Source organism: Lagopus leucura, unplaced genomic scaffold, assembly GCF_019238085.1.
Source record: "Lagopus leucura isolate 7727_CA_CO unplaced genomic scaffold, USGS_WTPT01 Super-Scaffold_73, whole genome shotgun sequence".
NCBI lineage: Eukaryota > Metazoa > Chordata > Aves > Galliformes > Phasianidae > Lagopus > Lagopus leucura.
The window spans coordinates 82,848,012-82,875,095 of NW_024962252.1; the positions used below are offsets into that span (position 1 = coordinate 82,848,012).

At 40.8% G+C, this 27,084-nt stretch overlaps 1 protein-coding gene across 2 annotated transcripts; it reads left to right on the forward strand.

Moving 5' to 3' along the window:
- The first annotated feature begins 1,225 nt into the window (after positions 1-1,225).
- On the forward strand, positions 1,226-26,618 carry KCTD3 (potassium channel tetramerization domain containing 3). Of its 2 annotated transcripts, none has more exons than XM_042878321.1 (18): positions 1,226-1,331; positions 4,547-4,600; positions 5,989-6,034; positions 7,665-7,738; positions 8,427-8,485; positions 8,672-8,752; positions 9,407-9,547; positions 10,805-10,895; positions 12,724-12,914; positions 16,824-16,939; positions 19,041-19,128; positions 19,266-19,382; positions 20,844-21,014; positions 22,070-22,225; positions 23,181-23,277; positions 24,723-24,907; positions 25,009-25,147; positions 25,486-26,618. In XM_042878321.1, exons 1-18 carry the CDS (start codon positions 1,258-1,260, stop codon positions 26,057-26,059), a joined length of 2,454 nt encoding a protein of 817 aa, XP_042734255.1. In that variant the 5' UTR covers positions 1,226-1,257; the 3' UTR covers positions 26,060-26,618. The 2 variants fall into 2 exon arrangements, with proteins under 2 accessions (XP_042734255.1, XP_042734264.1); XM_042878330.1 differs by having other exon boundaries at positions 9,407-9,532.
- Positions 26,619-27,084: the final 466 nt, after the last annotated feature.

The following is a 27,084-nucleotide window of genomic DNA, read 5'->3' on the forward strand; positions in this document are numbered from 1 at the left end:
TGGTTACCTGAGCTATTAGATTCCCCATAAAACATGACTGAATTGGGCGTGCAGAAAAGTGATCTTTTTGTGAGCAGGCTGAATGAACAGCCACACAAAATGGGCCATGGCAAACACTGAGGATAAGCATAAGCCTTACACACCTAGGAACATGAAGACCGTTAAGCCCAAGAGGAAACCCAGCCTACAGCCACACTGACTGACAAACAGAAGGCATGAAGGCCCAGGGCGTGGTGACTGCTGTTTTTAAATTCTCCCTTCACATCCCTCCCATAGCTTTTGTAAAACACTCCTTTTTTAGCATGCTTCAAATCTATCCCTGCCCATGCAAGGAAAATAATAATATAAATAGGGGTTGGATTCTTGCAGCTGGTTTTCAATCTTCTGGCAAATTTCACTGAAAATGAATTAAAATTTTAGCTCGTATTGAAGCTTGGTGTTTGAGCATAGGAATTAATTAACAAAGCTCATTCTCGCAGCTTTAAGCCACAACTTTATTGCTTCCTCTGCTAACCACAGCAGCACTTACTTCTTCCCCAAATTTCCTCCACTTGCTGAGACAGATTCCTTCCCCAAATTGCACTGCGGCCTCAGAGCCTGTAGCGTCGGGGGTTGTCCCCTTTAAGAAGGGCAGAACTCGGTTACAGGAGCCGGCTGCTGCTTTTGCTTTCCTAGCGTGTTTTCAAGCGATTTTCTGCGTGTTTCTGCGCTTTTTGTTTTTTATTTATTTGTTCGTTTGTTTTTAAACACCGAAGCCAAGAATTCCGCCTTCTCGGCTCCTTCCCTTTGGACCATGACGCCGCAGCCGGGGCGTGCTAGCGGGGAAGGGCAAGGCAACGCCGGGCTGGGCTGTACCGCCCGGCCGTGAGGCGGCCCCGCATCCGCCCCGCCCCGCTCACCTGCGCGACCCGGTGCCCGACCAGCCCCCAGCCAGCGCGGAGACCGCCGCCGGTTCGCAGCTTGCCCGGTTCCGCGATCGGTTTGCGGCGTTTCGTCCCGCCCCGACCCCTCCCCGAGCGCCGCCGCGTTGCCATGGCACGTCCCGCTCGGCCCGAGGAGGCGGCGCGGCCTGGCGGGGCCTGAGCGGCGGGAAGCCCGGAGGCCGAGCCCGGGCGGACGCGGAGCAGTGCCCTGGCCGCAGCGCCGCCGCCCCGTCCCCCGCCGCCCCCCGCTCCACCGCCGTGCCCCGACTCCAAAGATCCGGCGGCGGGCGGCGGCGGCGGCGGCGGGCGCCGGCTGGAGCAAGCGGCGGGGAAGATGGCGGGGAACGGCGGAGGCTTCACTGGGGCCGGGAGCGGGGAGATCGTCCAGCTCAACGTGGGCGGCACAAGGTGAGGCGGGCGGCGGGGTCGGGCGGCGGGCTGGCCCAGGGGGCGCTCGGGCCCGAGGGGGCGGTGGGGCCGTGGGGCCGTGGGGTGGGAGCCTCGTGTACTGGGCGGGGCGCTGCGCTGTGAGCCCGAAACAAGGCTCGTCCGACAGGACTGTCGGGACGGGGGGCTCGGGGGCCGCTCGGAAAGAGCGGACTGACGCGATATTGCAGTTATTGTCCGGAATGGAGAGCTGCGTTATAAAACGTACACTGGAGTCGTGGAAGGTGACGTGCAGGAGTGTTGGTGGATTGGGAGGGAGCTGTGGGCCGGCTGTGGCCAGCATCGGCGTGATAAATGGTGCAAATGTTCCTGTCAGAATGCGTAGGCATGAAAGCATTTGGATTACGGGAGGTAGTGGAAGCTGAAGGAACGTGGCTTCCCGAGTCTGCACGCAATGTAAAGCCAGCTCTAATCAGTAGGAATTACTGCCTTAAATATAATACTATTGTGTTACTCGGAAGACAGACTTGCTTTCTAAATAACGTGCCAAAATCTTTCTTAAAGGAGGGCGCTGTAAAACCTCCTGCAGAGTTTTTTTTTGCTGTAATAAAATGCTCAGAACCTGGTTCTGCCATGAGAAACTGCTTGTGAATTAGTCAGGCAAAACTCATCCATAGTGATGCTGTCAGAATAACTTTGGTGCTGGTTTTGGACTGGGTTTCATGTTACCCTGAATAAGGTGCTTCACTGAATTCAGTCTCTGGAATTATAGGCCAGTCCATTGTTTTTTATTGCAAGTAGGATCACGAAGATACTTCAGTCTTATGTTTTAAAATTGTTCTTACTCCTATGACTTTATACTTCGTTTTTAACTGAAGCATTCTACTTTCTGGATTTAAGGAGCCGGAAATGTGTATACATAGGCATTTACCTTTCAATAGGTAGGCAGTAGGCAATTGTAACAACCTTCTGCGTAAGGATTGATGATCGGGAGTGCATGGGCAGAGTACATGTTTCTTCTTTCCTCTCCACCAGTTCCTGTGGTCCGTATTAAAAACCTGAGACTCTTATTTTTGTTTGGAAAGCTGTCTGATGTGGGTTATTTAGTCCAGAGATCCAACTGAGCAGAGTTCCTGTGTTTTGATGTGAGATTCCCTCTGCTCCCAGGGACTGCCAGAGCTGCTCTGCTGCATGTGTTTGCTCCAGCAACTGTGGTCTCAGCTTTTGAGTATTCCTTAGCCAGGAGTGCAAGGCTCTCACAAGTTAGCAATCACAGAAATTACCACAAAAAGTTTGACGGATTCTCTGACATTTTGCCTTCCTCTGCTTGTAACTCTACTAGCACAGCAGACTGTGAAAATGGCTGTTTTACACTGGACTGTTAAGTGTGTCTGTTTCCAATTGCCTGTGTTATTCTTTGAGATAACAGTAGGCTGCCATGTGCTTCAGATTATTTGAGCATATTGCGCGCTGTTTAACTAATTTCCCTTTTCTTTGTTCAGCAGTCCTGAATGTTTTCATGGTTGCATCAGTTTTCCTTATTGCTTAAATTAATTTATTTAGTATTTCTCATTGAGTGTCAGAAAAATGCCAGCAAGTTATGGTTCTAGTACATTTTCCATACCTTTTTCTATATATATATATATTTTTCCTGTGCGTACCTTCCTGTGGAACTATAGGAACTTGGTGTCTTTTTGTTTTGTGGTTCCTTCCCACCCCAAACATAAAAATAACTGAAAGCTTTAAGATACCAGACAAGTTAAGCCTTCAGTTTGTGAAGATCTCTAAGAGGGTTAATTGGGAGGGTGTTGCATCTGTCCCCTTTGTCACAAGTGATGTCTGGATTAATCCCAGGTATAATTGATGCAACAGATTGTTTTCTATTGTGCATGATTAAATGAATCATGGATTGCTTTCAGTTATGCACATACTGTAACATGGTTAAGTGAATTGTACCCTAATGAATTGTACCCTATGCTGGAAATAGAGAAGAGCAGAGTTACTGTGAGAAAAGCTGTGCTGCGAGTGTGAAACTATACTCAGAAGTCACTTTCCATTTAAATAGCAAACAGTTTTGATTCTTTTCTTTCTTTTGTACAAAAGACTTTGTGCATCTTTGTGCTTAGAATGCTGATACTGTAGATTTTGTGTTAAGAACAGATTTGTCATTGTTATACTTGCAGTGAGGAGCTGCACAATCTGCATTCTGTGCAGAATGGATGGCAGTTCCATATAGCATTTACACTTCTGACTCTTCAACAATATAAAGTAATGCTTTTTGTTTACTTTTTCCTCCCAAGAATACTGAAAAACACCAGTGAAAAGTATATAAATTGTGTTTAAGTACCTGTATTCTAAGAATCTTTTGTGACATATTTCTGCACTATAACGAGACTTTATATATATAAATATATATATTAATATATACCTTTGCAATTCCTTGTTAAATTCCTATTAGCAAAGGTGTTACCCAAGGTTTCTTAGTAGTAATGCTACTAAGAGACAACCAGGCAGGTGGTGCTGAGCATTAATTCATTTCCCAAGCTGCCAGCCCAGTTATCTTTCTTCCCATTTAATCAAAAAAAATAACATAAGGAATTCATAGGTATTTATTGTGTAAAATAATGTCTGGAGAAAGTTATGCTGTAACTTCTATTATTTTGCAATATTGTTATGATTCATAACAATAATCATAAGATATTTTCTTACTTTTAACAAGTAATGTAGCACTGTGGGCTCCTAAGAAGGCCCAAGAAGCAAAACTACAGAGAATTAAAATAATTGATATTAACTTGTTGCTATAAAATATTTACATGAGTCTTACTGTAGTCTTTTGCACCCTTCGACACCTAAGTGAGGTTAACATGCAGTTAATGACAGATGTGGTGCAGTGTTGGTAAACTTATGCTTATTTTCTGGGTTTTTGTATCCGTGTGCATGTCTGTGGCTTTGTTTGTTTATTTTTAAAGCGCTCATTTTGACAAAGTATGAGAACCAAAGAATGTTTGGGACAGTGTGCTACAAACGGGAAGAATGATGGTCTAAGCTTCATGCTTAGAGACGATCTGTGCAAAGAAACTGCACACAAATTCTTTGACTTTGTGTAGTTATGTTTCAGAAGTTTGAGATCCCTACCTGTTTCATATCAGCTTTGTAGGACAGATCAAAGAATTTGACAAATGACAATTTCCTCCAATTTTACACCTAATTCTTAACTTGTAACTGTGGTCTCCTAGGTTCAGCACTTCGAGACAAACACTGATGTGGATTCCAGACTCCTTTTTTTCCAGGTATTTGTAAGAGCTAATTTTTTGCCATAAATATGTTTGTATTCCTTATTGCTTTTTCCCCATCACAAGCAATAGGATGGGTTGATCTGATATAAGCTAGTATCCAAAATGCTTCTTCTGTCTCTAATGATGCACTGGCAGCTTACATGTGCTGTGGAGTTGTCACTCTCTAGATGGACTGTCCTGGAAATAGGGGTTCCAGGAAATATGCAGGAAAGGGAGATGTGACCAACTCTATTGTTATAATGCCACTTGTGATTTTATTCACCATACATAGTAGCACCATGTTTAATGTTTCTTGAATTATTGCTGTTCCCCAAGTCAAATAAAGGTTTTGTCTGGTTCTGTGGGATCAGTTGGATTATTGAATATCTTTTTGCTAACCTTTACCTCCCTACTGTGACTACTTCTGAAGGTTGTGCTGCTTAATGTTTGTACTCTAATGATCCCCTGCTGTAGGGGATGGGGATACTGGGATGTATGCCTACCACCCTAATTAATTCCAAACACATGAAGGAAAACCTAAGTCTTGCAGTTTTGCTTTTTTGCATTAGATTTTTGTATTCTAGACTTCCTTTCAAATAAAATTCTGGCAGCTGGCCTGGACAGGCAGCATTACCTGCTTCTGTTAGAAATACTCAGATAAATAGAGAGTCAGAGAGATGTCTCTGAGATCTTCTCAGAGGTGTGGAAGAGAGTCACAGGAAAGAAGTCCTTTGCTGTTCTCCCAGTCTCTCAACACTAAATGTAGAATCTAAGGAGGTTACTCTGAAAGTGCTCCAGTACCGAAAAATCTCCAAGCTAACTGCCATCCAGTGTCAGTTGGGATTTGGAAATAAAACTGTTGATGTTACTGAGTTTGCTTTTGTCTGTAAAATGAAATTTTGGTGGTGTTTTCTGCTGATTTGGAACAAGAAGACTTTGATCTGATGGGAGGGAAGGTTTTAAGTAAAATAACATAAAAGCTCATCCATCCCATTCCTGCCCAGTAAGTCCATGCAGAATGGATTATTTATTTTCCCTTTTCATCTGATTTTACTGATTTCCTTGGTCGTTACAAACTTTGCGGCCCTCTGGGTTGCCTCAGAAAAGTTTTCCATCCTTCCAGGCTTGTTTGTTCTCTTTAGGAATCTGAAAAGTGCAGGTTTTAGCCTTTCCTTAGGTTTGCATGCACAGTTCCTTTGCTCAGGAAAAATGCACCGTGTGGTGTCATCAGCCTTCCTCCCAGCATTTTCCCTTATCTAGGTAGTTTTTTGTTAGCTCAGCTATGCTGTTTTAAGAAAATGCAACCTACAGAGCATAAATACAACAAACTGATGATGAACTTACTTTGTATTCATGTTAGCGTGTTCCTTGGTTACATCTAACAATAATTTCCTTTATTTTAGTTTGCTGAGTGGAAGGATTTCAACACTGAAGGATGAAACTGGTGCTGTGAGTAATAGATGTATTATATTAATGTTGTGCTTTCAATTAGGTTCTCTCCTAAAGAACATTCACTCCAGGTGCTAATGATTATGCTGCCCAAGTCAGCTGTGCTAAAAGCTTGGAAAACAAATGGTCACACGAATGAAAAACATGCACATTCCTGGACTTCTAAAACTTGTTCAGCTTTTGACAGCATTTTCTCAGTCATTGTATTATATTACCCCAGTAGTTGTGTTGCAGAAGCCTGCATTCACAGTACTGACAGCACTGTCTCTGTTTATGAGTCCGTGAGGAGTAATGTTCAGCTGGACTTGTGTTTGTATTTTGACACCATTTGAATAGGAGGAAAACAGGGGACTTGGAATCACTTGTAAATATTACCATGTATTTTCCTTGCCTTTTGTTGCAGAGCAGAACAAAGTCTGCCATCATTTCTTCTATAATTTCAAAACCTGCTTACTGTGATGTTTGTGCTGTTATGATTGGGAGTATCTGATATGGTCATATTTGGAGAACATTTAAAATACCAAAAAACAGCATTTTTTTTTTCTCCTGCTTGTCCTGACTGAGACAGAGAAAGATCTTGTAGGTGTAACCATTTGTATATCATACTGCTGGTTGCTAAACTTTCAATGAAATTTGATGACATCTCTGAATTTCTTGCTTCTGATCTTCAGAGATAAAGGAAACAGGAGCAATGTGTGTATTTTTATGCTCATTCTGCGTTGTACAGACAATGCAAATACAACAACAGCATTTATTTTCTTCAACTGAAAACCTGCTAGTTGCTGTATTGCAGGGGGATGGGTAATTTTCATTAGCTGTTGGCTATGTAGCAGAACGATCTTGACATGGAATTGTAACTTTGGTTGGCAAATGTAGCAAAATGGCCATTTCTGTGTGTGTTATTCTTAAATTTGAAACTAGTTACAGCAATGCTGTTGAATGGTAAGGCACACAAGTACTTTGCTACACATGTAGAAGTAGTTGTAGTAAAAACGCTCTAGACTTTTCTTCAGATTTTACTATATTTACTGAAATTTGGACACACAGTATGAAGTCTGAGAACCTATTGATGTTTTTGGAGTCTCTAGAACTTAGGTTTGTGGATGTTTTGGTGGGCTTGGTTTTTTGTCTTTTTTTTTTTTTTTTAATTGCCATCTACTTGCAACAGTGTTCGTGTATGTGTCTTTAAGAACCTTGAATTAGTGCAAGGCAGAAAAATAATGAGAACAGAGATGCTGTCTGAAAACTTTGGACAAGGGGGAATGGTTTTAAATTAAGGCAAGATTTAGGTTAGTTATTAGGAGGAAGTTTTTTCACTCAGAGCATGCTGAAGCACTGGAATAGGTTGCCCACGGAGGCTGTGGATGCCCCATCCCTGGAGACATTCAAGACCAGGCTGGATGTAGTTCTGGACAGCCTGGTCTGGTGGCTGGCGACCCTGCACATAGCAGAGGGTTGAAACTACTGATGGTTGTGGTCTTTTTCAACCCAGGCCATTCTATGATTCTGTGATTTTATGTTTGTGTGTTGGCTGCACCATCTTCAACTCCTCTTTCCCACACCAAACACAAGAAAGCATGTTGACAGTTGCTCCATAATAATATTAAAACTACAACAATTTTTCCTGCAGATATTTATTGATAGAGATCCAACAGCATTTGCACCCATTTTAAATTTTCTTCGCACAAAGGAGCTAGACTTAAGGTAAGAAATTCTGATTGTTTTAAGTGAAAATTAATTGGCTCAGATGCATTAGAAATTGAGCAATTCCCATATGAAAAACAGTTTTACTCATCTGGGTGTCTAATAATAGTCTCAGCTTCCTTGTAAACCTGGGCCCTTGTCTACAGTGGGTATATGTGTAGGTATATGACATGTTGGAGGCAGTCACAGCATTATTTTTTGCTAGTGGATTCTTATAGTTTAGACTACTTCTGGCAATGCATTTCTCTACTTCTTTGTCCTTATGAAATATTATTAATGTTAAGATTACTTTTAGTTGTATGCAAAAATTTATATTCAAGATTGTAGTGGAAATGGTTAGTCAGGGATTGAAACAGTGATTGAGCACCTGATGGGAAGGCAGGGCCAAATCAAGGGAGCTCAGGTGCATATAATGCTCCTGACTGACTGCACCTGGTAGAGCTGGGATCATTTAAGGGTTGGTAGTGGAGGCATAGGGATCTTTCTGGAATCCCTGCATGTGTGAGGCCTTCCAAGGGTAAGCATATTTTTTTTTTCCTTTGTTTCTGCTGCTGCATTTGGGCTTAACCTTACTTGCTGCAGCCTCGGTCTTTGCTACCTCTGATATTATTGCTGTGCTTTCCATCACGTTATAGCATTACAAAGGTGTCATCTTACTATGTCCTTTCTTGTTTCTTTTGTTTGTTAGGGGGGTGAGTATTAATGTTCTCAGACATGAAGCTGAATTCTATGGAATCACTCCTTTAGGTAATTTAATTTATTTTCTTGTGAGCTCATTTAATCTTTGTTCCTACCATCAGGAATCAATTACAAATCCTTAGTAGTTGTAACTGTGTAGGTTTTTGAACTTACTGATATACAAGGTTATTTGAAATTAGGTCATATTTCCTGGAAAGTGAAATCTATGATCGTACCGTTCTTTTTCCATCTCAGTTAGGAGACTGCTTCTATGTGAAGAACTGGAACGCTCATCTTGTGGCAGTGTCCTGTTTCATGGCTACCTGCCTCCTCCAGGTACTTTTCTGTTTTGGTGTTATGTTGAGCTGCTTATTGCTTCATATGTGGGGGCAATTGGCAATCAAACTGTCCAGAAAAAGCCTTCATATGGAATGGTTAAAGACAACTGGTTGCACTGAACGCGGTTCTGACCGAAAAGTAAGATGTATCAGTATGCTATATGAAATGATAGATCTAAAGTACTGGAGGAGTGGGGGTGGTATTTTATAGCCAAACAAACTGTGTTTAGTAGCAGGCCAGAGCAGAGGTTCTTCAAGTACACTTCAGTTGTTGGTGGAGAGAGCTCTTTTCTTTCTGATGATGCAGTTACTTTATGTTCCCTATGCCAGTAGATGTATTAATCATTAAGAGAAGCTGATTTGTCATGTTAGACTTCTACTTCTCTGCAGAGATGAACACATTTTGTGTGTTAACCTGAAGACTGGGGCATAACTTCTGTTCACAAGTTTTCTGAAGATGTTTTTTTTAACTGCTTGTAAATGTCTGAGTAGAGAGCAGAAATGTTCTGTACTGGGATACAGCCTAATTCTTACAGGTAGTGGATTAGACTTTGGGTTAATATAAACTAACTCTGAATTTTGAAAACAAATGAATATTTGTTATATTGCTGAAGTTTATGGAATGAGACAAAACATCTATTTTCTTTTACAGGTATTCCCAGTCGTAAAATAAATAATACTGCTGGGCCACCAACTGATATTAGAACTGGTCAAAACTGCTCTGAGAATGATATTCATGGAGGTGGTGTCCAACCTACACTTGCTGGTACTGGAGAAGGTACAGTCAGGCTAGGTGAGGGGTGTCATTTTTAAAACCAAAACAAACTGTGGGAAATTGTTGTCATCAGAAAATAAAAATGTGTGGTTATTTGTGGTTCAGTCTGTTGTTTTTTCTTTGCCTGATCTTAAATCGTTAAATAGTTACTTAGACACTCCTTCCTGTATAGTATTTAAGGCTTATTGTTGTATAGTCAAGACACTGGACTGAGAAGGAAGGCAAGTCAAAATCCTTTGTGCACCCTTAGTATGGCTGCTTAGCTAAATGCCTTACACCATACTGGAAGCCAGGAGAAAATACTGTCTGGACGGTGTCTCTTTGGTCTTTGTTCAGCACCATGAATCTCCTTCTTGCTCTTGCCCCCCATTTCTTTTTCCTGGTACCTCTTTCACCCTGCAAGAATCAGAAGTCAAGATAGTATTCAGTTGTTTGACTATATTGAGTATTTTCCATATAAAATATTTAAAAACTAAGCAGGATAGGATTGAGTTGTTTTTTTCCAGCTGTTGGCTTTGTAAGCAAAATTAGGCTCTTGGAACTGTCATTTCTGTTGTAACTGTGTAAATTGTAGCACTGTTAGGGAGATCTTGATTATGGTAAAGGTTGAATGTTAACCACAAGAAGGATTAAAATAAGCCTCTTCTTGGGTTGCTGCAAATTTGGAAAAGGGCAGTCTAAGGAGAAGGGAGGTGGAAGATGTGCAGACTTTAGGCCTTTTCTTTGTAGTGTGTGAAAGCTGAGAGCTAACTGGGAAATAGCATAATGATGATTTTCAGTGCCATTCGGTGCTTCTGCCAAACTTAATGCAGTTACATATCAGAAATAGGACTTACTGGTATTCTAAGATACTGTAAATTTAATCAGTCTGCAACTGATACGGGGTTGCATCAGCTGTTTGGATGAAACTTTTACGGAAGAAGGGCACTGTTTCTTATTTGATAACATTCCTGAATTTTTTTTGCCAGATTATCAGACTTTAAGATTGTTTTCAAGGAAATACGATCATATACTTGCCTCTTTCTACTTAATGAATGCTTTTCATTGTACATGCAGAGATGAAACGTCTTCCTTCTTGGTAAGAACTCTGGTAGTTGTGAGGATTGCGAGGGATATCAACAGCTAAAATCTGACTGAAATATTTCTTGTAACGTTATTAACAAAGTTTCTTTTGAATATCTGGGCAGGGAATCCTAGCCCGTTCTAGATACATCTGCTCATCTTCTATTTAATTGTACATCACTTCACTGACTTCAGATTTATTGTTGTTTTCAGGATTTCCTGTGGACCCGCGGAAGGTTCTGATAGTAGCTGGCCATCACAATTGGATAGTAGCTGCCTATGCTCATTTTGCTGTTTGCTACAGGTATGAATGAAGTTACTTGTGAGACTACAGAAATCTAATAGAAACAAAATAAGCTTCTTGCTTTGCTAAATGATAGCAGATCAGTCTGTCCTGAAATGACATTATATTGTGTGTGTTCAGTGTGATTGTAGTGGACTGAACAGTAAAACTTACGCATTAAGAAATATAATAACATATTTAGACTTTCTTTTAGGCTGTTTGTAACAGATGTTATTTAAATACTTATGATAGTTGTTATAAGGCTGCAGCAAAGCCCAATGCGTCATTAAAAAATACTACTTTTCTCAAAATACTGCAGAAGTTGTTAAATTATGTTAATAAGTTTGTGAGAATGTCTTGGTTGCTTGCAAAGACTTAACAGCAGGACTGCAATATCTGTAAGTTGCTGCAGTACAATTTATTATGCATGCTACATGGGTAGAACACAGGAATCTGTGGTGCTCCAGGCAGGGTGCAACATTGAAAGTGAAACTATGGGCAAATTACTGGAGATGTTTCTGCTTTCCAAGTACGTAAATGTTAATGTAGAATGCTGAGATTCAGTGTGTTCTAGTCAGCTGGGAAATATGAAGATGATTGCCTAAAATAAATCAGGTAAGTTGTGCTCTTTTGACATCATATTAGTTTTTAAGGTGAATGGGCAAGTGATTTTCTGAAAATAAAGCTTGTTGCTATAGTTTGTTTACTATATATAATAAACAGAAAATGACTGAATGGTACAGCTTTATGCCAAAGCATAACTGAGTGTCTTGCACGACATCAGTTTCATTTGCCACTGGAAATTAATAAAGTTCTTTTAAGTTTTTATAGTCGACTTTATTCTCTAATATTTGAACTGATCAAGACTGTGGCTTGGTCTTGTAACTTATGTATTAGATGTGCTAATATGAGGAAAATACCAGCTAAGGGTTCTAGTAGCTTCAAAGCAGTGAAGTAATATATGTCATCAGATTTAAAGAAAATGCAGTTTTTGTAAAGTATAGTGCTTAGTTGGAGTTTCATAGCTCAGCCTGTGTCTCACTTCAGTGTATAGGAGGGAGAGGAGAGTCTTTGATATGTCTGTACCCATTGTGAGATTAAGAAACAGTGGTTCAAATGTTGGTTTGACCAGTTTATTACAAATCTTTATCAGGGAGATGGGGAAGTGGAGAAGGGAGATAGGAAATAGAAGAAAGGAGTTTTTGTAGGAAGCAAGAGGGAGGTAGTCACCAGCATGGATCCAGCGTGGTTTGTAGCTCAGTCATTGATCTTCACTAGTGGTGGGTCATCAGGCGGTTGTTCTGAAAAGTTGTCGTCCTCAACAGTGGTAGTACCAACTTATTTGTAAGTCCAAAGTAGTTGACTAGGCTCTCCAGGCAGCTTCTGGCTCTGGGAAGTCAGCAGAAACTCCTTTGTTCCCACCTTCTGGGCTTTGCCAGCAGATAAGAGGGAGTAGGGATGCCCACCTGCATCCTGTTTTTCACAGACATGATGAATCATTCCCCAGTTTTCACATACCAAGCTGGAGCTATTTAGTCACAGGCCAGATCTTCCACCAGTAAACATTCCTGAGCACTGTCTTCAGGAGGCAAACAGCTCTGAAGGAAGGTGCTTTCAAATGTCCCCAGGGTGGTGTTGATTGTCACACTGTAGCACCCACTGTGTGCCTCCTCAGTAAATCAGTTAGAGTCTTATTACAAGAAATACCTCAGAAAGCAAGCTTTGAGCCAGAAAACAAAGAAGGGTTCTCACAGCCTGTAAGACCAGATCATCCACACGGGGAGGCTTAGACAGAATTGTCTGTTTCTGAATCTTTAACCTCTTCTTCCTGTTACTTCTGCTCTTTCAGAATCAAAGAATCATCTGGATGGCAGCAGGTTTTCACAAGTCCCTATCTGGACTGGACAATTGAGCGAGTGGCTCTTAATGCTAAGGTGGTTGGAGGACCTCATGGAGACAAGGATAAGATGGTTGCAGTTGCCTCAGAGAGTAGCATAATCTTATGGAGCATTCAAGATGGCGGTAGCGGCAGTGAAATTGGTAATGCCTTGTTTGGATTTATTTTTATGTTTAACCAGAAAGTAGTTGATGAATTTATTTTGGACTATAGAGAGTAAGCATTTTCAAAAGCAGACAAATCAAGCCTCCTGTTATAGCATATTAACTTCATTTTCTGTCTTGCTAGAGGAACTTTTTCTTAAAGTCAAAAAGATGAATAAAAAGTAATCTGCTTACTGAACAGATACGGACTGATGTTTACTGTTCAGTTTTTGTGTGGAAATGCAAATCAAAGTTAACTGAAAGTCCTGTGGAAAGTTTGAATATAGGCCTGTCACGGAGTTAACTAGATCAATCTATGCCTGTGACAGGGCAGTAGGCTCCTGCCCTCCCTCCCTCGGCTCCACAAAATGGAAGGGAAAGAGAAAAGGGGTAGGGAGATGGGAGCTGGGTGCAAGGAAGGAGGAAAAAAGAAAAGGAAAAAAAAAAACAGCAGCAAGGATCTATGGTGGAAGATTTATTTTACTAACTGTGATATCGGAATGCAAGATAACACAATATAATACAGTCTAATTGAAATTGAGACTAATAAATCAAATAAGATAGGAGAGAGAGAGTTCTTGAGACAGAGTCAAACCTGAAAAGCTTGAATGGCTTGGAAAGCAGCCTCCAGCACCCACTGCAAGGCAGTACGAGCCGCCCCACCCGGAAGGGCCAGGTCCCATGACTTCTGTAATGTATAGGGATAGGTACCTGGAATTGGAGCATTAACACTTTAACTCCCAGTGCACTACGTGATGTTATGATGTGGAATACTGAAAACGAAAACAACACAAAACTGTGACGAGGCCACAGCGTAAGGGAATAAAGCTACTGAGGTGGAAAGCTAGATACTGGGGGATTCTGTTCTTTTCTTGCCTTTTCCTTATTAAAGCCATATTTTTTACACAGAGATGATGATAAGACTTCAAGTCTCTGCTAAATATAGTTAATAAGTAGCATTTAGAAGAAGACAGTTTGTTCTTTATGTAACTTGATATCTAGGTGAGGAAGATGTACTCTGTACTAACTGAAGCATGCAGGTATTTCTTGTTTGTCTTTATTGACACTGAAGGATACACAGTTAGGGAGGCTTTGAAACAGCAAGAAAAGATTTTTAGGAGTAAATGTTCCTTGGTATTGATCTGATGACTGGTCTGACCAACTGTTCAAAACAGGGCAAGTTTGGGAGGCATTGAAGGAAATAAGGTTAGGAATTTCCTTTAGCATAATCCTGGTATTTGAACCACCACTGTCATTCCAGTAATGCCTGTTTCTTCTGCATGTGGATATTGTTAACTGTGATGGCAGTTTCTTTATGTGAATTGTTCTCTGAAACTGAATGCCAGAATAACTTTATTTAAACACATCTTCATAATTGAAATAATGAGAATTTAGTATTCAATGGAATGAAAATGACTAAGTTAGTTGACCATGAGCCAGTAGTGTGCCCTTGTGGCCAAGAAGGCCATGAAATGTGTGAAGAAGAGCATGGCCAGTGACCAGTGGTCAAGAGAGGTGATCCTCCCCCTCTATTCTGCTCTGCTGAGGCCACATCTGAAGTACTTTGTGCAGTTGTGGGCTTCCCCAGGACAGACTACTGGACAGAGAACAAGTCCAAGACAGGGAACTACTGGAGAGAGTCCAGTAGAGGGCTGCAAAGGTGATTAGGGGCCTGGAGCATCTCTCTTATCAGGAAATTCTGAGAAATCCGGGACTGTCCAGCCTGGAGAGAAAAAGACTGATTCTGGGGAAGTTATCAACACAAATATCTATAGGGCAAGATGGACCAGGCCTTTTTTGGTGATGCCAAGTAATAGAACAAGGGAAAATGGGCACAAACTGAAACAGGAGATTCCACTTGAGCATGAGGAAAAGCTGCTTTGTTCGGAGGATGACAGAGCATTGGAACAAGCTGCTCAGAGAGGTTGTTGAGTCTCTTTTGGAGATATTCAAAGTCTGCCCGGGTATTTTTATATGCAACCCACTGTTGGGAACTTGCTTTAGAAGTAGGAGTGAACTAGATAATCTCCCAAGGTCCTTTCTAACCCTTATGATTATGTGAAATTTATATTCTGGTACATGTGCCTTTATTTGAAAGATAGACCTTACTTTGAGGTGATCAGGCAATTTCTAGCTCTGTTATTCTAGCTCTCATTAGGTTCTGTTAACTTAAACTATGACTGAAGAGGGGGAAGAGGGAAGTAGTTATGCCAAACAAACTGTACTGCATTGGAGTGACTTTGTGAAACCAAGGAAGTTCCACTTAGCCTCTTTTTGGCCGGGGGAAGCCTGTGAGAGTAAGTGCCTATAGGGTTGAATCTTTCATCTAAGATTGATCAGAATGTGCTGTTCCACTTCTGGATAATAGCCATATTTTAGGTGTCCTAGACCAAACAATATGCTTGTATTCAGTAATAATAATAATTTGAATGTAACTGCCTTGTTTTCTTATAGCAGCAAATGCTTACAATCCTTGTTTGTGTCAAGAGTACGTTGCTATTATCTTGTGAAAGAAACTACTTATCCAAAGCAGTCTTTGCAGCCTGGTAATGCCACCTACAGAAAATTGCATGGACTGGCATCTTTGTGATAGAGCTCTCCCAGAGATCATTCCTTCCTTTCAATATTACTTACATAAGACACTACTGCTGAATTGCTGCTGTAAGCAGTATTTTACTGAGAAAGACCCTTAAGAGAAGAGGCTGTCATTATGCATAGCATTGTCTCCCCTGTTGATGGTTCTCGAGATTGTTGAACCTAAGCAGGACTGACACTTCAAATTCCTCCAGACCCTTCAAGCTGTCTTCCTTGATTTCCTTGAACCTCATCCTGCTCTGGAGTAATCAATTCCAGTTTCTGTGGATTTTTTATTATTGCTCTTCTCACAGTGCCCTGTACTGCTGAATCTTATCTGCATCGAATGATTGTACTATGCCTTGGAAAACAGTTTAGCATCATAATTAGAACAGAAGCATGTATTTAGTCTCCTGAGGTTCCTTGTTGAGGTATAACAGAGAGGGCTGCTTCTTGGATAGGGGTGGCATTATAAACCTCATTAAGTTTACAATACGAGGCTGAGGGTGACGGTTTCCTGGATCACTTGATTATTGGTGTTGAGATGTGGTGTCACTACTGTGTCAAAATGGCAGCTCGTGGATTGGCAACGTGTGAACCCTCTGTCACAGGAAAGAACCTCGATGGATAAAGTGATGCGTGCTGTCTTTTGGGATAGGAAGTGGTGGTCCTTCTGGATTTCCTGGAGTCCAAACCAGCCGTTAACTCTGACCGTTACCTTGTGGCACTGACTAAGCTGAAGGCTGGAATTTCCAGAATCAGGCTGGAGAAAACAACCTTTCTCTTGCAACATAGGCCCCCAGGCCAGTTTGAAGACTGTGAAGCAAGTTGCTGATCTTGCTTGGAGTGTCCTGCCACGTACTATATAGCCTGGATTTTGATCAATCCTGGCCGATATTGGTGACTGTGTTGAAAAATAATGCTTTGTAGCAGAGAATTTGCTCTGTTAAATAGTGTTATTGTGCTCTTTGTATCTGTTGTAGTTTCTGTGGAAATAAATGGGAGGCATTACTTTCAAGCGATTTATGTATATAACCTGCTCAGTATGTCTACTTTCTAAAATGTGTTTTAAGGCAACCTCTGTTTGAGTGGATTTCAAACAAAAAAGACAAACACAAAAACACCATCATGATGTCATACTGCCATTTAATTTAATGGAACTGTTTGCTGGTACTTCACCTAGGTCACAGAGAACCTAGCTTTGGCCATTCTTTACTTGCTACTATAATTCAAAAGAAAAACAAAACATAATACTGGAAATATTCCATTGTTGTTATTTTTCCTCTTTATTTTATGTGAACTTTATTGATTCTTTTTTTTTTCTTTTTTTAATAGGGGTGTTCAGCCTTGGAGTCCCTGTAGATGCTCTCTTCTTCATCGGCAACCAATTGGTGGCTACAAGTCATACAGGGAAAGTAGGAGTGTGGAATGCTGTGACTCAGCACTGGCAGGTGTGTTCTGTTCAATTTCCTGAATCAACTGTAAGAATGTATGTCTTTCTAGTAAAAGAATAAAGAAATCTAAAAGCAAGTGTGAAATGCTTACCATGGGGTGATGTTTGGCAATTTTTGTCAGAATGCTTGTTAAATAGAAGGTCTGTATGAATCTGAGAACACAGTTGAGTGTTCATGTGACTAACAAAGCTTGTAATGTGGCTGGATCTGCATCTTACAGGTACAAAACCTGGATGCAAAAAAAAAACCTGGAAAATTGTATTGCAAATCTCAAAAGGCAGAACGGACCTGAGGCTGACTCCTATGTCTGCTGCCATATTTGCTGGCTAAGTTCTGATTCAACTCTTATGTGGCAGCATTGCTAACAAATAACAGATAATAAGCATAGGTTAGCTCTGCTTCTGCAGCGGAGATGGACGTGTTAGGTTGGTCTTTAATTCAACAAAACAGCATTTAAATTGGTGTTGATATCTTGCAAGAAAATTTAATGGTATGTGACAAACTGGCATTTGACAGGATTTGCTAGAACAGCAAGCAGTAAGGAATAAAATGATGTGATGATATTAATCTAATTATTTTTTTTATGACTTGAAACTGTACTTGCTGAAGGAGAGATGTTTACAGTAGTGCACTAGTCCCCCACTCAGACCAAGACCTGTGATTCCTTTCAGATTTTCTTTCTTGGTGCCTTTCTACCTCTTTTCAGAATTGCCCTTTTAAGTTCTACTTCAAGGGAACTTAGTTTTCACAAAGCTATCCTTCACTACACTGTGATTTTTGTGTTTGAGGTAATTTACCCTGAGGATGTGACTCTGACCTCTGTCTATAATTTGTTCTGGCATTTTCTCAACTTGGAGACCTGAGCAGATTAGCTAAGGTGCTTCACCTAGTACTTCTTCCTCTGGCACTGTTACAGTAGCATGCAGTAAGAAGAGGTTTTGGTTGTCAGATACATCAGTAATGAAACACTTGGCATAGGAGAGCTTAAAGCAGAATATTTACTGTTACAAAATAGGAGATAGCAGGTAAAGCAATAGGATTTGGCAGACAACTCGGACTGCAAAATGAGGATTCTCACCGGCTATGTTTTACCAATTACTGATGTATGCTGGTACTCTGTTTCCCTAATAGGGAATAGTTTATATCATAGCAGGTGCTTCTGAATCACCTCTGATGTTCCTATCTCAGCTGCAGAAGAAAGGGCTCTTTTTGTTTTCTCTGATCTCTCTGACCTGGTCAGTTGCAGTGCTGTTGGCAGCATTGTGGATCCACTTGTTCTGACCTCTCCTTGCAGTTGTTAATGTGTTCTTCGAGGCTGTGAGTAATGCGGTGCATCTGTGTGTAACATGGAAAGAAGCCACCTTTATTGCTTTTGTAAACATTTGCACGTGGGAAAGCTTCCTTACCTATTTTCGATCCAAAGAACCATAGAGCACACTGCACTTTCACTATAGATTCTTAGATTCTGAGACTTTGCTTTTTTTTTTTTTTTTTTTTTTTTGGCCTTTTTGCTCTTGTGCTGCTGCTTTAAATTAGTATCGAAAAAATGGGATCTTGCAGGACGAGGCATTTTATTTTTTTCCTATTTATGGAGATCTTAGCCTTTAGCAGATATATGGAGGCTACCAAGAGGATACAAGAACTACAGGTAGAGAATTGCTTAAACTTTTTCTGCCCAGCAATCTCCAATGAAGTTATTAGGAAAAAATGATAGACAGCGTGAAGTACACTCATTTTGCATGTTTGGTGGGCCTTTGTATTTTCAAGATGTGGTTTAGCTGCAACCACATTAGCTGCTAAGTGCCTTCACACAGATGAGGATCTTCCACAACAGCTATGATGCTTCGGCTGAACTCTGCAACTTAAGATTTGGGGGTTTTTTTGTGGGTTTTTTTTTTTTTGGTTTTTTTTTAGAGAAGCTATTGAAGCATCTACCAGCATTACTTAAATAATGCTTTTGTATGTGAGAGTGTGCACAACAGCTTCAGACCAGTACTTGGTCTGTTCTTGGGTATTCTTCAACAAAACATACTAAAAACAACTCCAAAAACTGAGAAAGCAGCAATCTGACTTTATTTGTTTCTTCTGTTTGCAATAGGTCCAGGATGTCGTTCCTATCACGAGCTATGATACTGCTGGGTCTTTTTTGCTGCTGGGCTGTAACAATGGCTCTATCTATTATATAGGTAAGAAAGAGGGCAGGGCAGAATAAAAATATAGTGGTACTGAGCAGCTTTGTTCCTAAACTCTTTAGCTGGGCTAAGTCACATCAGAACAACAGTCTGTTCAGAGGAATAAATAAAAGTCTTTTTTTTTCCCACAGACATGCAGAAGTTCCCATTGCGGATGAAGGACAATGATCTTCTAGTGACAGAATTGTACCATGACTCCTCCAATGATGCTATAACAGCGCTCAGTGTCTACCTCACACCTAAAACAAGTCAGTGTGGTATTGTTGTTCTTTAAGCAACACTGTTTCTTCAGTGTTACAGATTTATTTTTCCAGTTGGAATTTCTACTGCTGCTAGCAGGGCAAAAGTAGATGATTGTACCTAAACAGTGAATGTTTTTCCTTTAGTCACTGCCAAATGACAGTGATCTCTGAATGTGACTATGCCTCAAATATTGTAGTTCACTTTTGGCCCCTCAGAGTGCGAAGGATATTGAAGGAGTTGTTGGAGTGTATGCAGAGAAGAACAAAGAAGTCAGTGAAGGACCAGAAAACAAGAGTTATGAGGTGTGACTGAGGGAACCGAGGCTATTTAGTCTTTAGAAGGAGGACTGAGGGGAGATCTCATTGCTCTGGAAGTGCCTTGAAGGAGATTGCAATGAGTAGAGTGTCGAAAGAGTGTCAATCTCTTTTCTCAGGTGACAAGTGATGGGATGTGAGGAAACAATCTCAAGTTGTGCCACAAGAGGTTTAGATTGGATATTAAGAAAAATTTATTCATGGAGAGGGTAGCCAAGCACTGGAGCAAGCTGCCCAGGGAGTGGTGATGTCCTCATCCTTGGAGACATTCAAGAGACATGTGGATGTCAACTAAGGGATGTAGTTTAGTGATGGGGTTTGGTAGGTCAGATTGACAGCTGGACTTAAAGATCTTTAAAGTCTTTTCTAACCCAGATGATTCTATGAAATAGGTGCACATGCAATTGCATTCATGTATGTACACGTTTATGTGAATTATTATATGTTAATGTGTATATATGTACATGTGATGCATTGTTTATTAACACTTTTGCATAATGTACCTTTAAACCTTTCACACAGGATAAACACATTATAAATTGTAATCACTGAAGTACTTTGTGCTGAATTCTGGGGAGGGCAGAAACACAGCCTTACAGTTCTAACCTTCTCTCTCCCAGTACACTAAAAAACATTTTTCCTGTTCAGCTGAGTGATGTTCAGCTATTTTGTCTATATACTCTTTTATAATCACAGTACAGCTGTTTTTTAAATGAAGGGAAAAACAAAAGAACTTGAAGAAACTATTTACTTGTATATCTGTATTGATATCATAGTGACCTTTTTGACTATAGCCCTTCCTGTTCTTGCCTTGCTGTCCTTCCATTTGCCTCCTGCTAAGGCAGAAGTAAACAGTATGTGGCACATATTGACCGTGTCACTGTGGGAAGTGCCACAATATCCTCCTGGGATGTAGAACAAGATCTTCAAATGACTTTATCTTTCCTTTCACCTCTGGAAAGAAGGGGAGAGGGTGGGGAAAGAGAGGACTGCTACTAAGACAGTTTTGAAGCATACAGTGTGGAACTGAAAAAACTCAAGTAGAAGAACATCATCTCTGATCACAGGAAAGTAACAAATAAAGAATGTTTAAAATACTTCCATACTTTGGAAACTTGGAGAAAGGAACAACTCTGTTCTTCCTTGCTGTAGGTGTAAGTGGCAATTGGATTGAGATAGCATATGGTACCAGCTCTGGAGCAGTGAGGGTGATTGTACAGCATCCTGAAACAGTTGGATCTGGGCCTCAGCTCTTTCAGACTTTCACAGTACATCGAAGTCCTGTTACAAAGATCATGCTTTCAGAGAAACACCTTGTATCAGGTAATTATATTATTATTTTGTGTGTGTGTACAAGTCTGCATTGGTGGATCTCCCTATTTCTGTCCACTGAAGTTTTTGTATGCATTACTACTTAATTTCTTTGTTTCCATACATTATATAAATTAGTTGGATAGACTTCTGGGGGCTTGATTTGCTTAGATTCACTTTTTTGAGCAAGTCCTCAAAGGCTTTAGCATTTAAAAAGGCTTTGGCTTTATTTGACCTGGACCACCTAATGTTTCCTTTTGTTCCAGTGCTGCCATTTGTAGAAATAAAAAGGTTTGTAAACAGATATTTTGCTGCTAAGTCTTTCTGTTGTGGGCAAATCCCTTAGGATTTGTCTTGCTTTAGCAACTTCTCAGGAGCATTTTCAGTTGCAGCAAAATGTGTACCATCCCCTCTTGGATCATAGAAAAAGCCTTCCTATGATTTCAGAGGGTTCTCTGTCTCGACTTCTCTCAGCCATCTCCCAGTCTTTGTTATGCTACCCTACCTTATGCTCGGGAAGACGTTTGTTGCCTCCAGAGAGAAGTTAATCTATCCTTCCACTGGAAGAATTTGTTTCTCTCAGAGTCCAGCAACCAGGACATAGCACGGGACTGATCTACTTTCATTCAAAACCCTCAGTGCGGGGAAAGGGCACATTTGTATGTAAAAAGAAGATTAACTGATGAATGAGAAAGAAGACCATTTTTGTATGATGAGGATTCTGCTGTCTGGTTGTTCTCATGACATGTCTTGTCCTAGCACCTGCACAGAAAGTTTTGTAGGCTACTGGTGCTGACCCAGTCAGACCTTAATGTCTGTCAATCATTTGTTCCATCTCCCTATTTGTTCCTGAATTTCTGAAGGTTGAGATAAAACTGAAGAAAGAACAGGCCATTCACAACAATTTGTACATTGTTAAATAATTGTTTGGTGTTGCTAGATGACTAAATCCTGTTTGGTTACTCAATCTTGAAAAACTAGACAAACTATAATATAGATAATAATGAAGGAGTTTATCTTTGTTGTCATCCCTTGTAAATGTTATTGTACACCTTTTTCCTTTCTAGTTTGTGCAGATAACAACCATGTACGGACATGGACTGTAACTCGGTTCCGGGGCATGATTTCAACTCAGCCAGGCTCAACACCTCTTGCATCGTTCAAAATTTTATCCCTGGAGGAAGCAGAGAGTCATGGCAGTTACTGCTCTGGAAATGACATTGGTAGGTTCACTCTCCAATTTGATGTGCTGAGGCTGTACTTTAGCTGGTCTTGTGAAGGTTTAATACTTGTCAGCTGATGAATGTACTATATACCACAATTCCTTTGAAACGATGGTGGGAATCAGTAATACCTACCTGAAATGTTCACCATTTAGGCTCTATAGAGTGAGGACACTTACAGCACTTGCTTTTACTATAGGAAAAATGAGAAAAAACTTGATTGTAAATGCTATATCTTTTCCTTGGGCAAACTCATGTAGCGTTTCACTTTTAATGAAGGAGTGACAGAGAGCACAGGAGAATATATTCAAAGCAGATGAACGTAGCAAGGTTTGAGTTAGTTGCAACAGTTCACTGTTCATTTGGTTTTAAATGATGTACGTGTCGAAAAATTCTGAAGTTGTAAAGTTTACTGAAGCCCTAAAACTGCACGTGCAAATGATGGAAGCACGTTGCTATAGCAAGACATTCAAGGTATGTGTGTCACTAAATAAAGGTAGCTGGGAGTGGAGATTCCTTTGTGGTTAGAGTCTTGTAAATGAACCTTAGATGAAAAGAATGCTGTGCGAACACGGAGAGGATACAAGAAATTTAATCAGGCCTTCAGACATCTAAAAGCTGCAAAATAAGGAAGTACTTACTGTGGTGACCTAATGTAGGGTTTTGTACTGATGTGGTAATTTCTACAGGAACATATGGGAAACTCAAGAATTGATGTTTTTTTAAAACATGAACAGAAAACACTCAAAGATTTGTACTTGGAAAGTCTACTCCTGGGTAGCTTTTTCTACTGTTGGTTATCAACCATTGGTCATCTTTAGTTCCCTGAGCCTGACACTTCAAAATTCTAATAATGGTACTAATATGTGACTGGGTCTTCATGGCTGTGTGGGGAAGAGGATGTGGGAGTTGAAACTATGAAAATATTGAAAAAGTTATTTTTCTTTTTCTCTAGGACCCTTTGGTGAACGTGATGATCAACAGGTGTTCATTCAGAAAGTTGTTCCCATCACTAATAAGCTCTTTGTAAGGCTGTCTTCAACTGGGAAAAGGTATGTCTATGTTCAGGGTTATAAGTGGGAAATAAGCAGTACTTCTCAAGTGTCTGAGTCCCCTATCCAGTGGAGATGTCTGCAGTTGCATTTAGCAAACTTCTCATGTGCTTGACAGCTTTGGCTGTGTTCTGTTCTGTGTTTGTGGCAGAGCTTTGTACTTAATGATCTAACCTAAAAACCACGTGGCATTTTGAAAAATGTGGTTTCATAGATGCGCTTTGTGATGGCTGATCTGCTGAGTTCACAAAAGAAATCTATTTGTGAGCCTATACAGAATCTGTTTCTCTCCTCCATGGTACCAAGGTAACACTGTATTTCAGAAAACTAATCCTGAAGTAGTATAGGTGGTAGGGATTATGCTGCTTGTGAAGACCACAGGAAAACATTTTCTCTCTTCCTTTGCAGTTATCTTTGAATATATGAGAATATATAAGTACCTTCAGAAATGAGTGGCTGTCTTTTAGATCACATATACAATTATTGATAAAGGCTTGACTGCATCATAGTCTACTACACTGCAACAGATGAAAAGTGGTGTTTTTTTTCTTGTTAGACAAGGAAAATAGCAGGAGATCAGAAAAGGTGGTGCATCTCAGTTCTGAATTTCTTATTATTCTTACATTTCTTTCTAATAACTTCAAATCTGGGAGAAAGCACTGGTGTGTTAACACTCTTGGCAGTTGAAGAAAGGAGCCCAGGAGATTACTGGTATGCTTCTTTACTTCAGCCAGTTTTGTATCTAGTGGAGACTTCTGTTAAATTTCTTTTTTTGGCATTTATTCTGTAAAAAAGCTTGATACAAGAGGCTGTAAAAAAAAAAAAAAAACCAGTAATCTCCTTCAGACCAAAAAAAAAAAAAAAAAAAAAAAAAAATGAAAAGAATAGGTTAAAAAGTCTGGCTTAATTCTGCTCTGGAAATTAGGCCAGACTCCACACATTAAGTACTGGGTAATTGGTACCCGGATAATTTTCTAAACTACTGGGGGAAAGAGTGGTGGAAATATTGCAGTTGTTATCAACACGTTTTTGTCTTGCAACCTTGAATTATAATCCTTGGATTTTTTTGCTTTTTATATGGCTAATACACTTTCTACAGCTTAGTTTCCTAGACTGTCTAGCATTGGAAGAGGTTATTTGCTGTCATTCTTCTGTGAGCCTTGGATTTCTTACACCTGTGGATTGTAGAAGGGCACTGAATGTAGCGGGGGTTCCCTAATAAAAATAAACAAGCAGTGACACTGCAAATGGGAGGCAGTAGGGCAAGAAGAAGGTACTTGCTCTGCAGGTGAGCATCATGTTAGCCATGCATGGGAAGAAAAACTGGCTGGAAGAAAGGTCTTGTTGAGGACAAATTAGTTGCCTTCTCAGATAATCAAAATCATACTGCTTTTACTGGCCAAACTATGCCAGGTGCAAGTGTTTTTGTTTTTTTCTTCCTGTAGAATCTGTGAGATCCAGGCAGTAGATTGCACTACCATCTCATCTTTTACTGTCCGGGAATGTGAGGGATCCAGCAGAATGGGCTCCCGACCCCGCCGTTATCTGTTCACCGGACATGCAAATGGCAGCATCCAGATGTGGGACCTGACCACAGCAATGGACATGGTTAATAAGAGTGAAGACAAAGGTAATTAAGTTGTGTTATGGCTGGTCTGCTGTTCTTTTTCTGTTATCACTTGTATGTGACTGATGCAAATGGGCTCTAGCACTAAGATCCATCTCTTTTAGACGTTGGTGGCCCTACAGAGGAAGAGCTGCTGAAGTTGCTTGACCAGTGTGACTTGAGTACATCTCGCTGTGCCACACCCAACATCAGTCCTGCCACTTCAGTGGTTCAGCCAAACCGGCTGCGGGAATCTAATTCCAGGTAGGTCATAGAGTGACAGCAAAAGTTTTACCTTTCAGGTAGCTGAGGGCAGGTTTGGTGACCATGAACCCGTGCTGTAAGTATTGTAAATTACAGCCATGCTTCTTGATTGCTGTTGGTTTATGTGCATGTATGTTATAGTACCATATGAGAACAAGAAGCAGGTGGACTCAAAACTGTTGTGTTGGAATTGAGATGAGTATATTTCTACCCTAAGAAGAATGGGAGCGGAGTTTGCAGAAGAACTGGCTGTTATTGTCAGTCTAACATCTGCCTATTTGTCAGTGTTCTTATACTGTTTTCTTGTTGTTTTTCTTTTTTTTGTTGGTTTTTGGAAGCCTCCAACTGCAGCACCATGAAACTATCTACGAAACAGCTACATACGGTTCTGTGAGGCCATACAGAGAAAGTCCCCTGCTGGCAAGAGCAAGGCGGACAGAGAGCTTTCACAGTTACAGGGACTTCCAGGCTTTCAGCTTATCCAGCAAAAGCCCAGTAGAAAAGGCAGCCCCCGTTAATGGGAATTCAAGCCAGACAGAGGCCAGGAAGTCGACAGCTGAGGGCAGTGCAGCTGAGAAGGCAGTCCTGGCAACAGCACTTGAAGTGCGAGGTCTGACAGATGCAGGTGCGTGTTGCAGTACAGATGTTCACAGGCTGCCAGAGAGTTCTCTGGATCTCAAAAGAAGAGTAGCAGAAGAGGAGGGTGAAGCCAAAGCAGAAAGCAAAAAGAAAACGGGGTTTGAAGGAGCTGGTTTCCTGGGAAGGAAGAAAGTGCCTCATCTGGTTTCTGCACCAGTGCTTGCTGAAGGTGGGGCTGAGTTACCTGGTGCAGCTTCTCCATCACCTACAAAGACAGCTGCTTCACCACGTCACCGGAAGAATGATTCATCTTGCCAAGACTATGGCTTGTGAGAATGTGACTGGTGGCAAAGATGAGGTGGATGTGCCCTCTGGCTGCTAGCAAATATAACACTGCATGATGTGGGTTTCTTCTTGAACAGAATTTTGTTCCAGTAACCTGAAAGAAAATTGTAAGGAGGCAGGTCATGACAAAATAACTGGCTGCTGCCAAATATTGGAAGAGTTGTCCACATCAGTTTGTGGCTTTATGTAATGCTCCAAAATGTAGTGCGGTACTTGGTCCAAAATGTTGTGCATTGTTAAGTAAACACAGTCAGGCATGTGCTATGTTGTGGTAATGTTGGAAGGGGGAGGGAGGGTGCTAGAGAAACACTTGGTTGTCTGGTGGAAGACTCCTTTTAGACACAGCTGCACAGTCTCTAGAGCTGCTGTCGTGGCTGGAATCGGTCTAATTTACAGGGCAGATGCTGCTGTAGTCTTGTTTTCTGAGTAGGATCCTTGCTCTGTATGCTGCTGTATGAAGGCTGAAATGTACTGTCCAGGAAAAGGAGGAAGCTATTTAAAATAGCATATTAAATTGCCTTTTCGTCCTAATAAATTGTCAGGAAAATGTTGCTTGTGCTTTCTGAGAAAGTAGGGGATCAGATGATGGGTTTTACTGATTGTGACCAAGAGCATGCATGAAGATATGCTTGGCAAAATACACTGAACTGGCAGTCTCCTGAGAGCTTCCTTGTCACTTCCTCAGGAAAGAGAGAGCAGAGATGAATATGGGAGTAGGTCTACTGTCACGGTGTAATAATTCTCAATTACAAGTGCTTTGACATGATATTTCCTACCTGTGTTTTGCTGACTGCTTGATGTTTGCTGCTGGGTTTGCTGTGGGTAGTGAACAAATTATATTGCATGTAGATTATTAATACATAAGCAGAAGGGAAAGCTGTAACAGCAAATATTTAACAGGGAAGAGGAGAGGAGGTTTTCTACCCTAGTAGGGAAGAGGGCTGCCTGGAGTTAGTTGAGTATTAATTTATGATTTCTTTTTTTTCCTTGAGACAAAGGGTCAGGGTAGAAGG

Bases quoted from the DNA above. Each gene is read 5' to 3' on its own strand.
- KCTD3 (XM_042878321.1), top strand. From the start codon at position 1,258: ATGGCGGGGAACGGCGGAGGCTTCACTGGGGCCGGGAGCGGGGAGATC. The intron at 1,332-4,546 runs GTGAGGCGGGCG...GTGGTCTCCTAG, and splicing joins CTCAACGTGGGCGGCACAAG to GTTCAGCACTTCGAGACAAA. The intron at 8,753-9,406 runs GTACTTTTCTGT...TTTCTTTTACAG, and splicing joins TGGCTACCTGCCTCCTCCAG to GTATTCCCAGTCGTAAAATA.